The sequence below is a fragment of the Ursus arctos genome, unplaced genomic scaffold (assembly GCF_023065955.2).
Source record: "Ursus arctos isolate Adak ecotype North America unplaced genomic scaffold, UrsArc2.0 scaffold_5, whole genome shotgun sequence".
Lineage (NCBI taxonomy): Eukaryota > Metazoa > Chordata > Mammalia > Carnivora > Ursidae > Ursus > Ursus arctos.
This window is the reverse complement of record NW_026623067.1, coordinates 45,241,421-45,256,117: the sequence shown is the minus strand read 5'-3', so window position 1 is coordinate 45,256,117 and position 14,697 is coordinate 45,241,421. Positions and strand designations below refer to the sequence as shown.

General features: G+C 42.0%; 1 protein-coding gene across 2 annotated transcripts in view; it reads left to right on the top strand.

The window, feature by feature from the left end:
- ANKRD55 (ankyrin repeat domain 55) overlaps positions 1–4,012 on the top strand; it is a 369,279-nt gene extending 365,267 nt beyond the window's left edge. For both annotated transcript variants that reach the window (XM_057307266.1, XM_057307265.1), the window contains 2 exons: positions 1,500–1,592; positions 3,565–4,012. In XM_057307266.1, coding sequence (XP_057163249.1) covers positions 1,500–1,592; positions 3,565–3,686 — 215 coding nt within the window. In that variant the 3' untranslated portion in view covers positions 3,687–4,012. The remainder of the gene's footprint in view (positions 1–1,499; positions 1,593–3,564) is intronic.
- Positions 4,013–14,697: the final 10,685 nt, after the last annotated feature.

Genomic DNA, 14,697 nt, shown 5'->3' with positions numbered 1-14,697 from the left:
CCTTACAATATGTCATTGGACTCCTCTACGCAGAAGGACAGTGGCTCTTGGCTAATGCTTTTCCCCCTTATTCTAAGCACTACTTGGCCCAAGCAGAAGAATTAAACCTATGAGCAGTCCTATAGTTGTTTTGATTCTTACAAGACTATAAGGCAAAAGATCAAATGAATATGTTCCCCACTCTCCAGGAGATCATGTTTAACACTCCGCAGAATAAAACTGTAATAATTACTAATGTTTCCTGAGTGTTAACCTTGTAATCTAAATGCTTTACATTTGTTCTCCTTAATTTTCATGACAAGTGAAAAAGACAGATACAATTAGTTTCACCATTTTTTATGTCAGGAGATGGAGGTTTAGAGAGGGAGCATCTCTTGCCCAAGCTGGCAAACGAGTCTAATCCTGTCCCATTTGGTCAACTATTTAAAAGGACCTAAATACCTTGAGTATTCCTGTCTATTTTCAGATATTTAGATTGATCTTTTATAATCAGTAATGTGTTGATTAATATTTAAAGCTGGCTCTTCAGGAGAAAAATCAGTGCTTGCTGATTTCCATGGTGTAAATACTTCTACCATGACTAATGCTGAGCCGCCACTGTGATGTCAACCCGCTCACTAAATTCCTGAAATTTTAACCATCGGTTCCCAAGAACCAGTACACATGGCTCCGGCTCGGCATTGCTTTCAGCCTAAATTAAAAAATAGCCGCCTCCCAGGTGACTTCGCCCAGATCCCACCTTCTAGGGCAGTGATGCTCAATCCTATTGCACATTAGAATCCCCTGGGAACTGATAAAAATCTGAGGCCGTGGGGCCTCTGGGTGCTCAGTCATTAAGCGTCTGCTCAGGGCATGATCCCAGGGTCCTAGAATTGAGAGTTCTGTGTCAGGCTCCCTGCTCTGCCAGGAGCCTGCTTCTTCCTCTCCCACTCCCCCTGCTGTGTTCCCTCTCTCGCTGGCTGTCTCTCTGTCAAATAAATAAATAAAAATCTTAAAAAAAAAATTAAAAATCTGAGGCCCTATTCCAGCCCCAGAGATTCTCTTTTAATTGAGGGGTTTGGCTAGGGCAGCAGTGTTTTTTTTAAACTCCTCGGATAATTCCTATGTGCAGCCAGCACTGAGAAACACTGATCTAGAAGACTATATCCTACTTATCTGTGTCATTCACCACACACTTGATGGATGTATTATACTTTATGCCGTATTTTATTTTTTCAAACTTTTAAGTTTTATAGAATGGGTGGCCAACTGTGCTTGTTTATAAAATTTTATTTCAACTAATTTATTCAAGAATTGATTTCCAACGTCTTTTTCTTTCATTGAAACAGTGACTGGCATATAACAGAAACTCAATAAAGTGTAGCTGTTATGATTTTTGTTCTTGTTGGCATCTTAAACTCAGCGATCTCTAACAATTTCATGATTCTCTTATCCATTGGATTTTATAATTTGCACTTGGTTACATCTCAGATGATTGATTCAATTCTGTTTGTCCCCAGGACAAAATTTTCAGCATCTCTCCCCAAACAGACCCCAAATCAGGGACCTTCCTGTCACCCGGAGCAACCTAGCTCCCCTGCCAGACCAAAAATGTAAGTAATATGAATCTTCTTCAGCTTCCTTTGCAAGTGTTAACATGTCTAGATGCAACTAACTGTTATTTCAGTTTACTTTCATTTTCCGAGGGAACATCAGGCGCCAAAACTTGTAAATTACAGGAAAATAGAAGAGAGACGGTCTTTAAAGCTTCATCCAACTTGGTAATGCTTGTTTAGGGGAAAAAAAAAAAGAATACTCGCTCTCTTGAGGAATTTTTGTGTTTGGATTATAAAAACAATGACTGAAGTTTATTTTGCCGTGTACTATTTAATGTGTTTAAGAAGGCACTTTAAAAATTCTTCTCTTAAGAAGGTCTCTTGACATTGATTTCCTTACTATGATGAACAGTACAGGTTCCTGTACTCAGAAGCTAAGCATCCCTAAACAGGAAGGAATAATCATGTAGATGCTGTTCACCCATATTGCTTTTGACATTATTGATTTATTTTATAGTATTTTGTACAAAAATGTCTTACAATATAAAATAGTAAATATATTCTATTCAGCCAGCGATCTTCAAGTTTGAGTGTACTCGAAGTATTACCTGGGGTGCTTGTTATAAAGTGGATTTCTGGGCCCCACACCCAGAAATTCTGAGTTTGTATATCCTCATATCTGTACTAGGAGGCAGGTTCTGTTATTATTCCTGTTGTACAGATGAGAAAACTGAGTTCAGAGAGGTTACATGATTTGCCCAACATTACTTAGGTAGTAAATAGCAGAGCCGGGAGCAAAACTGTAAGACACCAAGTCAGCTAACTCATGCAAACAAGCAATTACTTACTGGATTCTAATTTCCTTCCTTCCTTTTCTTTCTCTCCCAGCCCCGTCCTTTATAACATATATGCAAGTATGCACGTACGCTCTCACGCACTCTCTCTCTCATTCTCTCTCTCCATACCCTCTTAATTGCAGAGATTGAATGATTTAAGAGCTGCACTGTTTCAGACAAGTTTCTTAACCTTCAGTTTCCTCCCTTATCCTGTAAGAACAGTGCCAGCCTGATAAGGCTGTTGGGAGTATTACATGAGGTAACATATGGAAAACACTGGCAACTGTTTGCACAGAATAAATATCCATATGTCTTCTCTGCCCCAGGCTATAGTTTGGAAGGGACCAATCAAGAGTTCTAGGATTCCTTAAGTAAAAACAGTGAACCATGGGGTCTTAGTATGACCCTGTCCTTCTGCAGATAAGGAAAGGGAGAGGTGGAGATATATGTTCAAACTCACACCAAGAGTTAGTAGCAGAAACCAAAATCTCTTCCTTAACAGATCCATTCCTCTGCTTTTACTGATTTGCTTGAACTGAGAGTTTGGGATGGTGTGAATTCAATCACTGGATGAAATTCAAGCCTGACTTTGTCTTTAAGCAGAAATGACTCACGAAGATATCTAATTAAGTAGTCACTCAGCCTTGAATCCTGGTGGGGCTTGGAGAAGCCAGGGAAGGGGTTTTCTTTGGCAGAGCCCAGGACCTTTTTGCTCTTCACAATTAAATGTAAGGAGAGAAGGGAAGATAAAGATCTTTGATCAACTTTAGCTCTATGAAAAAGAAATGGAAAGGTACAGAGGGCTTTTCCTAAGAGAACCCCGATAAAAACCTCGCATAAAAGGGCAGTACCGATGTCTTAGGGCTCATTTAGAGTCTTAGGCAGACTTGGCCATCAACAGCTACTCCACCCCAGGAAAAGAGAGCCCTGCCAGCCACGCAGGGCCCAATCATGTTTTGATCAAATTTGGCCCCGTCCTGTATTTGTGCATATTTGACATCCCTGATGACATGTGGTAAGCCTGAATGCATACAGAGAGACAGCCTTCTCCTGCAGCTGGGCTCTCACCAAAACAAGCTCTTTAGAAATGCCTCCCCTCCTTCAGAAATAATCTCGTTCTCCCACCGCCATTCCTCCTGAGACTCTGAGAGAAGCAAACCTTGAAAGACTCTCGTTCTATTCTTTCTCCCCAGTTCTATCTGGAGGACTTCTGCGGACAAACCGAGTGCTTCCTGCTATTCCAAGCCAACGGGGACATAGCACAGCAGCCAAAGACAGTGAAAGCTTGGCCAGTCCCGCCACTGATGAAAATTAACTGTGGGTCACCAGCTGTAAAAATGGAGGTTATATATATTTTCAACTGTCAAAGGATGAGATTACTCTAGTTTGTGAGAACAAAGACTGATTTAGTAAATTGAGTTCTAAAAGCCATTCACAGTTTTATAACTCCTTATTCCAATGATATTTCCCAAATAAGCGCTTGGAATCTTTGATTGTATATATATTTTAAGTCTGTAAGTTTCTGTGACGTCTCCATGATAAAATAAAAAGTCACAATATGTTATTAGGGGGGAAACTTTGCTATGTTTGGTTTGCACTGTGGCATCAGCAGATTTTTTTTTTCCTGAATGATTTTGTTTTAAAAACGTATGCTTTGCTGAATAAAATACAACAGAAAAGCATATTCCATACTTTTTCTTTACATTTATTGCAATTCTATCTTAGGTTAATGAAACTTAATCAAAATTAGGGTAGCAAATTCCTTTAATCAGTTCCATATAGCTTTTAAATGTACAAGCTTCTGTAAAATATTTTCTAACATCTTCTGATCCTGGCTACAGCCCAAATCATTTGCCAGTGTTTATGTATCTTCTTTGTTATTTGATTATTTCCACGTATTGTCATTTTCAGATATGATTGTTCTATTAGTGAGAAGATCATGTGAGTTGGAAGGATCTACATCCTGGCCTAACAGAATGAGATAGGCATTTCTCATACATTCCTCAAATACTCTGTGTCTTTAATCATTCTTTTTTCTGTTTGAAAATAATAGTCTCTGCCTACTTAAAACTTTCCCAAACTTAGGACCTAGTAAAGTTTGAAAGACTACTACTAACTGTAGATCTTACTGAGATATTTGTGTGTTGTTTGGACTGATTTAAATTTCAAGCCTAGACATGTAAGATCATAGTTGTTCCATGTTATTTCTAGGCTTATATGTTATTCTGTAAATATCTGAAGTACAACACCCGCCATTTTAGATTAGCATTATTTGTTGAGAGAGATCAGACTGTGCCATTAACTACATAGAAGCTCCTCTGAGGCCAAATCATAGTTCTTTGGCTTTGTACTTCTAGAAATGTATACAGTGTGTGGCACATAGTAGGCACTCAGTTGTTTTTTTTTTTTCCAGGAAAGAAGGAAGGGAAGGAAGTAGGGATGTAGAGAGGGAGGTGGCAAGGTAGAGAGATGTAGGAAGTGATAATAAAGAGGTTATTAGTCCACAATCTCATTTTGCCAATGATAGTAATCTGAATTAGGGATTATAGAAGAGAAAGCCTATGACCAGTCACCCAAGCTGGACAGTAGCTGGTAGGGTAGTCAAATCCTGGTGCAAACGGAAGAGCTCTCAGGACATAGATTCTGAAGGGTTTTCTGTTCTGTTTTGTTTTGTTTTGCTTGTGGGCTGCATCTTTGAAGAATCATGCTCTGTTAAGTATCAGTTAGGTGGTTCTATTATGTCACGTGGTTACTTCTGAATCTATGTTCGTGCACAGTAGCTGCCTGGCCAGAGACTGCTTAGCTTAGTCAGGATAGGCCAGCCTCTGCTTCAATAATAAACAGCCCCCAAATCTCATTGGCTGACAATTCTCATTCACAATGCATGTCCCATACCAGCTGACAGAGTTGGCCGATGTGGATTCTACTTCAGCATGCACTTCCTTGGTGACAAAAAACAGAGGAAGTGCGAGGTGAGTCTCATCACTTCCTTTCACATTTCATTTGCCAAATCAAGTCATATGGACATGTCTAACTCCAAATGAGGTAAGCAAATGCAATCCTTCCACAGCAGGAAAGGGGAGAATTGGAATATTTATGAATTATCCAAAAAATTACCACACTAACCAAAGCTCAGTCCCTAAGTGATCATTTAAGGTCCCTTTACCAAGTGGATAGCTAAGAGGCTAAAGCAATTAAAAAAACAAAGAAACCATACCTGTCTATAGCTCTGGAAAAAGCCACCATCCCCTAACCCTTGCACTTACATATACACACAGAGCATTTTCTTTTTTTTGAAGATGTATTTATTTTATTTGAGAGGGAGAGCACGCATAGGGGGAGGTGCAGCGGAGAGGGAGAGAGACAATTATGAGCAGACTCTGCGGAGCATGGAGCCTGATGCAGGGCTCAATCCCATGACCCTAAGATCATGACCTGAGCCGAAATCAAGAGTTGGACACTCAACCGACTAAGCCACCCAGGCGCCCCCACACATAGCATTTTTTAAAGTTAGGCCTGCCCACTGAAGTTGATTTAAGGATCTTTTGTTAGCTATGAAGAAGTAATATGCTGCCCACTACCATCTTTTTAAATAGAGCAGTTATCCTTTTGCCACGAAGTAAAGTGGCTTGTTTAGGGTAGATCTATCCTCAGCCAATATTTTACTGATGAAATCAGATATTAGGTGTTCACTGATTTGTGCCCAACTTAAAAAATGTCAAGCAAGTTTTTCTTCTAAAATGACTATTCTCTTATTTTACCTCTTAAATTTCCCTTCCTTGCTAAAGATATATCATTTATTTACACACATAAAAATCCTAACTTTTCGTACATTATTTCATTGGGATCATTTCATCACCCTATATTCTCCAAGTAAAGAGAAGGAATCTAAGGCAAAGAAAGAAGTTAACTAATTTGCCCAAAGTCACACAGCTAATGGCAGAGTCTTTCTAGTCCCATAGTCCACATACGTAATTCCCAAATTATTGTTTTCCTGTTCCAGAAATTTTATTGGTGTGATACACCTTTGGCAAAGCATCCTTTTTTGAATTTATTCATTCAGCCTAAAAGCTGTACAGGCATAGTGGAGCTAATGTTAAGATTTGTGGAAAGAGTCCACCAATTCAGTAATTTGTGCTAACCAGTTGGAGTTGTTGGAAGGTAGGGTTTCCCCCCATTTTTCTTATTTCCCTTGGTAATCACCTGGTGTAACACAGGTGTTCTTTCTCCTCGTAAACACTAAACTCTAATGCTCTCATTTTCATAGAATCCAGCCAATATAAATAGCTTTCTGTGACTCCAGCTTATTATCCTTTCCAACTCTATTAAATCACAGCTCGATACACAATTTTAGAAAACCTCACCAAGTGACCGATTAGAAACTGTGCCTCCCAGAAAGACAAACATAACCATTGATTTTGCTTTTGCCCCTACTCTTTGAAGTTTACCAATGCTTGTCCCTAAGCAAGAGCATCTTGACATTTTAAAGGCAGTCTTTTGAAAACAACCCTTTGGAATCTACCATAGGGCTTAAATGGGGTAATTAAGAAGGAACATATTTGAACTTACCATAAAATATAACACTCAGGGTAAAAATTAAATTAATAATTTAAAAAACACCACATGATAGCAGCTCTCACATATAGTAGTTAGCCTCTCATTGCCTTCAGGGAAAACAATTTTTCTCCTTGGGGACGCCTGGGTGGTTCAATCAGGTTAAGCTACTGACTCTTGATTTAGGCTCAGGTCATGATCTCAGGGTCCTAGGATACAGCCCTGCATCAGGCTCTGCGCTCGGCACAGAGTCTGGTTGTCTCTCTCTCCCTCTGCTCCTCCTCTCATGTTCTTTCTCTCTCTCTCTCTCAAATAAAGAAAATCTTTTTAAGAAAATAAAATCATGAAATTCCACCAGTTTCACATATTTCCTAGACATTGGCATAGAAATATTAATACCGATAGATGGAGATTGTCAGCAAACTTTGTTTCTATCAAAACTATTGTTTTCAAAGAAAATGCCTTCCCATTCTGACCTCTATTTTAGTCCATTCAACCTGGTCTTTTAGGCAGCTGAGCTTCAAGAAATCTCCAAAGGTCAAATATGAAAAGTCAATGAATAAATTGTATCAAAAGCTCAAGTTCCAGTCAGCATGGTGTATTAGCAGAACTGCCATAAGGACAAAGGTGGTTTTCACACTAACGTGTGAAAAACAGGAAATAGATGGTTAATTATTAAATCCCTAGTAAAAATTTTATTAATGGTGAACGGTGAATCACCTTGCAATTGCTAGTGGTCCACAACTAGGAAAAATGAGAGCAAAAGAAACACTGTTGTTTCCCTTAGGGGGACAAGGCAGACTCTAACATGTTGTCTTTACTGACAGGAAGCTGGAGTTTGGAGATTTGGACATGTGGGGTCAGCTGTAAGGTGAGAAGGTGGAGTGAAGGGTGTAGGGGACTGCAGTTGGCTGCACATGGCCAGTGAATGCAAGAACTGAGCCCAGATACAGAGGATCACGAACAGTATCTTTGGTGCACTGAAGGCGAATCACCACCAGAGACATAGCAGTGAGTGATATAAAGGAATGAGGAAAGGAAATTCTCTCCATCATTTCGATTTCATGTGATATATAAAAGTACTCCAAAAAAGCTTTTAAAGAGAAACCAATTATGTTTACCAACTATTTAGATGCTAATAATAAAAAGACAGTTTATGAGGAAGTAAAGCCATTTCTTAGAGCCCAAAGAATTGTTCTCTGCGATAAACCAAACAAGAACTGGTCTCACCTGCGGAAGATGACACCCATTTCCCTTGACTAACACTTAAGACATTGCTCCAAGGTGTCCAACTGTAACTTCTCTACTTTGTCAGGGTTCAATCCTATCTACTGATGAAGTACGGAGCCTACAGGCATTATGCTCAATCAGGTCAAAAAAAGAAGTTTAAAACCCTAAAAACACTTCAGGAGCATCACTATGGAGCCAAACACTGACCATGTTTGAAAGTATAACTTATTCAAGCTGCAGAGCTAGACGAGAAGAAATTTCTGAAAGTATGTAAGAGAATAACAAACAGACGGCGAGCCCAATCAGTACTGTGGTTTACAGCTAGAAGGAGGCTGCCAGAGGATTTTTCTCAAATCTCTATGACAAAGCCAAGCAAGCATTTGAATTCCAAAAAAGCTGAAAACCAAGGGAATGTTCTCATGTGTTGAAATAGCTCGCTCTAAGATATCTAACCCAGTGTTCTCTGAATAAGTGACTTTGAGGAAGAAAAAACAAATGCAAAGAAAAAAGGAAACGATTTAAAGAATCTCCCTTCCATTGAATGTCTAGCTCTTGAATTCCTGAGAGCTAGCCCATTCAATCTCCGTTAGTGGAGAGCTTAGGAGGCACCCCCTCCCCTTTGCCACATTCTACTAGCGCAGGATGAAGAGTCAAACTTCCATAAAGCCCTTTCTACTGTTCTAACAAAGGCTTATATAATAAATAAGAATTTGTTTCTTTGGATATGCTGGAGCCAGCTCTTACCAGCTTGTAAGAGTTGATTGTTAAATCCAGTATTCAAGAAGTCTGTGAACTGGTTGTTCAACCATTGGTGCCTTGACATTGGCCCTGGTGGGAACATTTACACCATGGATACTGGAAAACACTACAAATTAGGGCTTTATTTGAGATCTGGTTTACCAGCATACCACTGGGTATAACATTTTGGGGGGTAATTTTTTAGATATAAGAGCACTTTAATTTTATTTTCTGCAAAAGCTTTATTGTTTCCATTTGGGCTACGGATTGGGAGAGGGCTCCAGGGTGGTTGAACAGAGGCCTGGTGGTCGCAGGAAGAGGCTCGGGCAAAAGTCTTGACACCAGGGTGGTGTCAAGGGGCCCCTTGGGGCAAGGCTCCTGGTGGCTCCTGGGGGAGCCGGGTGAAGAGACCCCGGCTGGTCCCCCTAGCCTGGGTCCGCCTGCGGGGGTCCGGAAGGCCGGAGACATCTTTCGACCGGCGGCGCGACTGGCGACCGAGCTTGGGCAGGTGGGAGGTGGACCTGGGGCGGCACATGCGCAGCGAGGCCGAGCGTGGACAGGTGGGAGGCGGACCTGGGGCTGCACACGCGCAGCGAGGCCGAGCGTGGACAGGCGGGCGGTGGACCTCGCGGTGGCACCTGCACCTCTAGGCCACTAGGCGGAGCTTGGGCAGGAGGGCGGCCAACCCGGGGCGGCACATGCGCAGCTAGGCCAGCGGAGGCCAGGCTCGCGGCCGCAGCGGCCGGTGTCGGGTTCCTTCCCGGACCCGGGCCGCTTCGACGGCGTCCAGGGTTGGACCCCGATGGAGGGCGCGGCTTCCGCACGTCCTGGAAGAGGTGCCTCCGGCTGCTTGGTTGGCATCTTCAAGTGACACCGGGGACCCGGGAGCTTCTCCTCAGCCCGCTGGCGGGAGTGGCATCTGACAGAGCCACGTGCTCCCGGCCGAGCAGCAGCCCCCGAGACAGGTCAGTGCGGGGGGGGGGGGGGGGGGGGCGCGTAGGGCAGGCAGGCTGGGTGTCGACGCGGCCTCCCCCTGGGTGTAATGGTGCAGACGAAGGTGGGAGCTCCTGCTGGGGGTGGGGGCGGCAGTACAGGGGCTACTTTCGCAACGCGGTGCTGGCTCTTCCAGGAGGCAGAGGGTGGCGGAGAAGGTGGTTCCGAAGCTTGCTGCTGGAAAAGAGGTTACAGGGTGTGGGAGGCCGAGGAAGGGGCGTCCTGAGGTCTGTTCCTTCCAAACATGGTTGAAGAGACAAAATACGTGGAACTGTGTAGCAGATTGCGATATTTTAAAAATATATCCTTTTGCAAACACTGATACTGAGGCACAGGATTCATGCGTAGGTTTTACTGTATTAAATTGTAATATTTTGTGGGATAGAATATAATTCAAGGGCCAGTGAAACCCATATAATACCTGTATGCGTGACTCAACACTGCACTAAGAATGGGATTTCCCCTTAGAGCTCATCATGAGCCAGATCACACCGTAATGAGTATTCATGGATGAACAGTTTCTCCCTGTTACCTTGTGACCCTATTAACAGCTCACAGCTCAATTTAGTCCATTTTTCTGTTAAAGGTGTGTAGCCTGGTGGTAATGTAGGCAGCACTCTGTGCAATTTCACGTCTGATCTTGTAGTTACCCCACAACCTACAATATTCAGGAAATGCATGGTTTCCCCCCTTAACTGCCCTCCTAGCTGAAAGATCAATACCAGCCCCTGGTAAGGGGTGAAAGGCAGGTAGGAAATGAATGGGACAGTGCCTTTCCTCAGGCCAGCTCTCCTAGAATCACAGGGATAAACAGGGTTCTCCTTATATTAATAAGGCAGGCAGATTATAGATATATATGGGTCTGAATTGCTTGTCTGGTTGCATAACCAGCCATGTTTATTGGTAAAAAGAAAGGTTAGTTTAAATCATGTGACCCAAGAACTCAGACATCACTCAGAGAGGCAGGAAGACCTCTTACGGATTCAGTTCTAATGTCAAGATCTGGAAATTATGTCCATTCCCGGCGCCTCTTCTCTCTTCTTGCCTTACCTTGTTCTGGATCAGAAGCAGATGATTGTAATGCATTTGTGCTGTCATTTGTTCTCTCAGCAAACATTTATTGGCTGTTTGCTCTGTGGCAGATGCTTTAGGAAAAGGAATGTGTAAAGTATAAAGGATAAAACAGATTTATATGAGGTTATGAGGCTTTTCTTGTATTTATTAGAAGAAAAAATCATTTAAACTGTGTACTCTCTGTTTTGGTCGTTTTTAAAATTTGGAGCCATTAAATTATCTTTTAACATGTGAGCCTTAAAAATAAACTAGCCAGTTTACCAGTGAAAGGAGTTTATTTGCAGTTCTGGGCATGCAAACTATGGCAACCACAGGCAAGTCCAAAGAACTAAGGAGGAGTGTTCTTTTATAGGGACAGGTAGGGGCTGTGGAATCTTCTCATTGGCTAGGTTGCTGTAGTTGTCACTGGCTGGACTGTTGTGGGCAAGGAGAAAACTCCCTTCCTCCTGTGGAATGGTAAAGTAAGCCTCAGCCTTCAGGGAAGTTTGAGCTATGCTTGTTACTAGTGGGGTCTGCAAACAGGGGCAAGTGGTAGTGTGTGACAGCTCCCCTTTCAGGGTTTCCTGACTCCCCTTTAAATGAGATTTCCATTATCATTTTCCCAAGTTAACTCTTAAATTGTTTCTCTACTTTTATTGTTTTTTAAAATTTATTATATTGCTATTTATTTATCTATTTTTAAGTAATCTCTGCACCCAGTGTGGGGCTCGAACTCACAGCTCCAAGATCAAGAGTCTCATGTTCCACCGACTGAGCCAGCTGGGCACCTCTATGGCATTTTATTTTATTTTTTTAAACTATTTTCCTAGAATACATTTTCATGTTAGAAATTCCCACAGTAGGAAAGTGACAATTTAGTGAAATGATAATCCAGAGTATTAACATTGTACCTCTTCAAGATTCTGAAGATGAAAACCAGTGGTACAGGGTCAGAGTATGAGGAAATCTAGACTGGTTCTTATAAAGTGGTAACCTTACTGGTTAGAAAGAAACCAAAAACAAAAAAACCCAAAAACCAAAAACCTGACACTTTGACAAAGCTGTGCCACTCTGCAAAGGGTTGGCATTGTTGAGTATTTCTTTCTCAAAATGATACTTCATGCTAATTTGACCTCATTTCCTCATCAGTAGATCCATTCAGGAAAGGATAGCCAACTGCCGAGACTCTGTAGGAAGTGGGGGTGGGGGGGATGGACATGGAAGCTCATGCTTTCACCAGCCCCAGTCTGTGCCATTCCCTGCCCAACCCAGGGGCCAAGGAGAGAGTTTCTCAGGGTGGAGGGACAGAAGAAGCAATGGCAGTTACCCCAGCAGAGAGGAGAGAGGTGTTTCTGCTACTCCTGAGGCATGGCTTTTTTTTTTTTTAATTTAAATTCAATTAACCAACATATAGTACATCATTAGTTTCAGATAAAGTGTTCAATAATTTATCAGTTGCGTATAACACCTGGTGCTCATCACATCACTTGCCCTCCTTAATGCCCATCACCCAGCTACCCCATTCCCCCACCCACCTCCCTTTGTTCCCTATACTTAAGAGTTTCTCATGGTTTTTCTCCCCCTCTGATGACTTCCCATTCAGTCTTCCCTCCCTTCCCCTGTGATCCTCTGCACTTTCCTATATTCCACATATGAGTGAAACCATATAATAATTGTCTTTCGCTGATTGATTTATTTCACTTAGCATAATACCCTCTAGTTCACAGCTTTTTTAATGGATTATCCATTACCTTCTCTCTCTTGATGCAAACCATTTTAACACAGCTGTTCATAAGAGGCAAAACAAACTGCTTTCTGTGATCTCATTTCTCTTAACCTCTTAAACATTCTGTGGGTGTGCACATGAACTCTGGAAGAGGGAGAAGGAAGGAAAGGGGCCTGGAAGATCTGTCAACTTTGAAAGCAGTCCCCCGATGATAGGGAATTGGCTTTGAGTAGCATAGACCTAAGTATGTGCACATGCAGGCATCAAGCATAAAGTTAAAAATCATCTGTCTCTTCTGTGTTTTCAACGTAATGTTGGTTCTTACGAGAAAAGAAACTTAGAACAAAATGTCCGGAAGCTTCCCAAGTGTGTTTTATCTTCAACATTGAAAGGTAACTGTACAAACCATTTTAAAATCAGGATTAACTTAACATAATGCTTTGCTCTGAGTTTTTTTTTTTTTTATTACTTTAAAATTTCCCTGGCAAGAATATATGGGTAATTGCCTTTTTTCAATTAAAGTGAATATGGAGGAGGTGTCTTTTTGACAGTTTTTAACAGAAAACGAATAATGTGATGAAGAAAAATGGCCATTTAGATCCTAAGACATACATTTTTATAAAATGTGCTTTCCCTTCTAACACTAGTAATATACTCTTGAAGTAGGAAACAATACTTCTTAATAATGACTTTAATCTTGTAATTAAAAATTCCATAAAAAGTTATGGCAGAGAATACCAGAAGAAATGGAGTGGTCTTTCATAAATGTTCCCTTGTTTTCATTTACCACTTACCTTCTGCAGCTCACTCTCCCTTCTCCAGACAAAGATTGATTATTTTAGCAAAAAAGTTGTGAATACCCATTATGTGCATTGTTCCAGGGTGAGGAAGCGACCGTTGTGAATAAAACAAAATGCCTACTATTGTAAAGCTCATTGTCGATGAGGATGCCAACCAGAATTCTCCAGGTTGCATTTACACGGGTAAGGCAGTGACAAAGACTGTTAATTATCTCAGGTTCTGTTTTCTGACTTTGTCCCATCAGTGTCCAGGGAACTCCATGAAATCTGATTGCCAGTTACTGGCATTGGTGCTGCTAATAGCCCTGTTTCTCCTGGGGTATATTTCCTGTGAGAATTGATAAAATATACAGAGAGAAAAGTAGAAAACCAGAGGGGACCATGCCACTTAATTTAGAAAGATTCTTTAAATGGGTAATAAAGACAAAGTTTCATTAAGAGGAGGTTTTCAGGAGGTATTTGATGGTGGAGAGGGAACTGGAGGCCAGCGGATGGAGCATAAGCAAAGATTTTTATAGCCAGAGGGTGCGTGATGGGGGAAATTAAAATCCAGAACGGAAACAGCCATCCAAAGCTGCAGCAAAGAAGAAAACAGGAAAGAAAAGGAGAAGCAGCTGGAGGTCTGTGAAGGATCTCAACATTAGAGAACAGTTTTAGGGGCACCCAGGTGGTTCAGTCGGCTGAGCACCGGACTTTTGATCTCAGCTCAGGTCTTGATCTCAGGGTTATGAGTTCAAGCCCCGTGTTGAACTCCACACTGGGCATGGAACCTATTTAAAAAAAAAAAAAGAAAGAAAAGCACGTTTTTAGTTGAAGTGATGAATAACAGAGGAGAAACAAAAGCAGCTCATGTCCTTCTGTCAGGCCTGGTGTAGGCGCTTCCCATTCATAAACAGCTACTATCCCTCAGTCGTTTACTACGGTGCAGCCGCGGTTCTCAGTCCAGTACTCACAGGAGTCGTCTTGTGGAACCCTCACAGCAGTCCCCTGAGATAAGGACCATTACTCTGCCTCACAGCTGTAAGTGTCAGGGCCAGCCTCCCTGCCCAGTCCCTGCACACCCTGGGAGATCATCACCTGGCTGCTACTGAGACCGCCAGTGCCACCAATACCGTGGTGTCCTCTTCTTCCAGGGCACATGGCAAAACCACTTGTCCCCTGCCCTTGCAGTGGGGTGAGGCATGGGATGATTGTGAATGTGAGTGGCCGTGATGTGTCCGAACTCCCTAAAA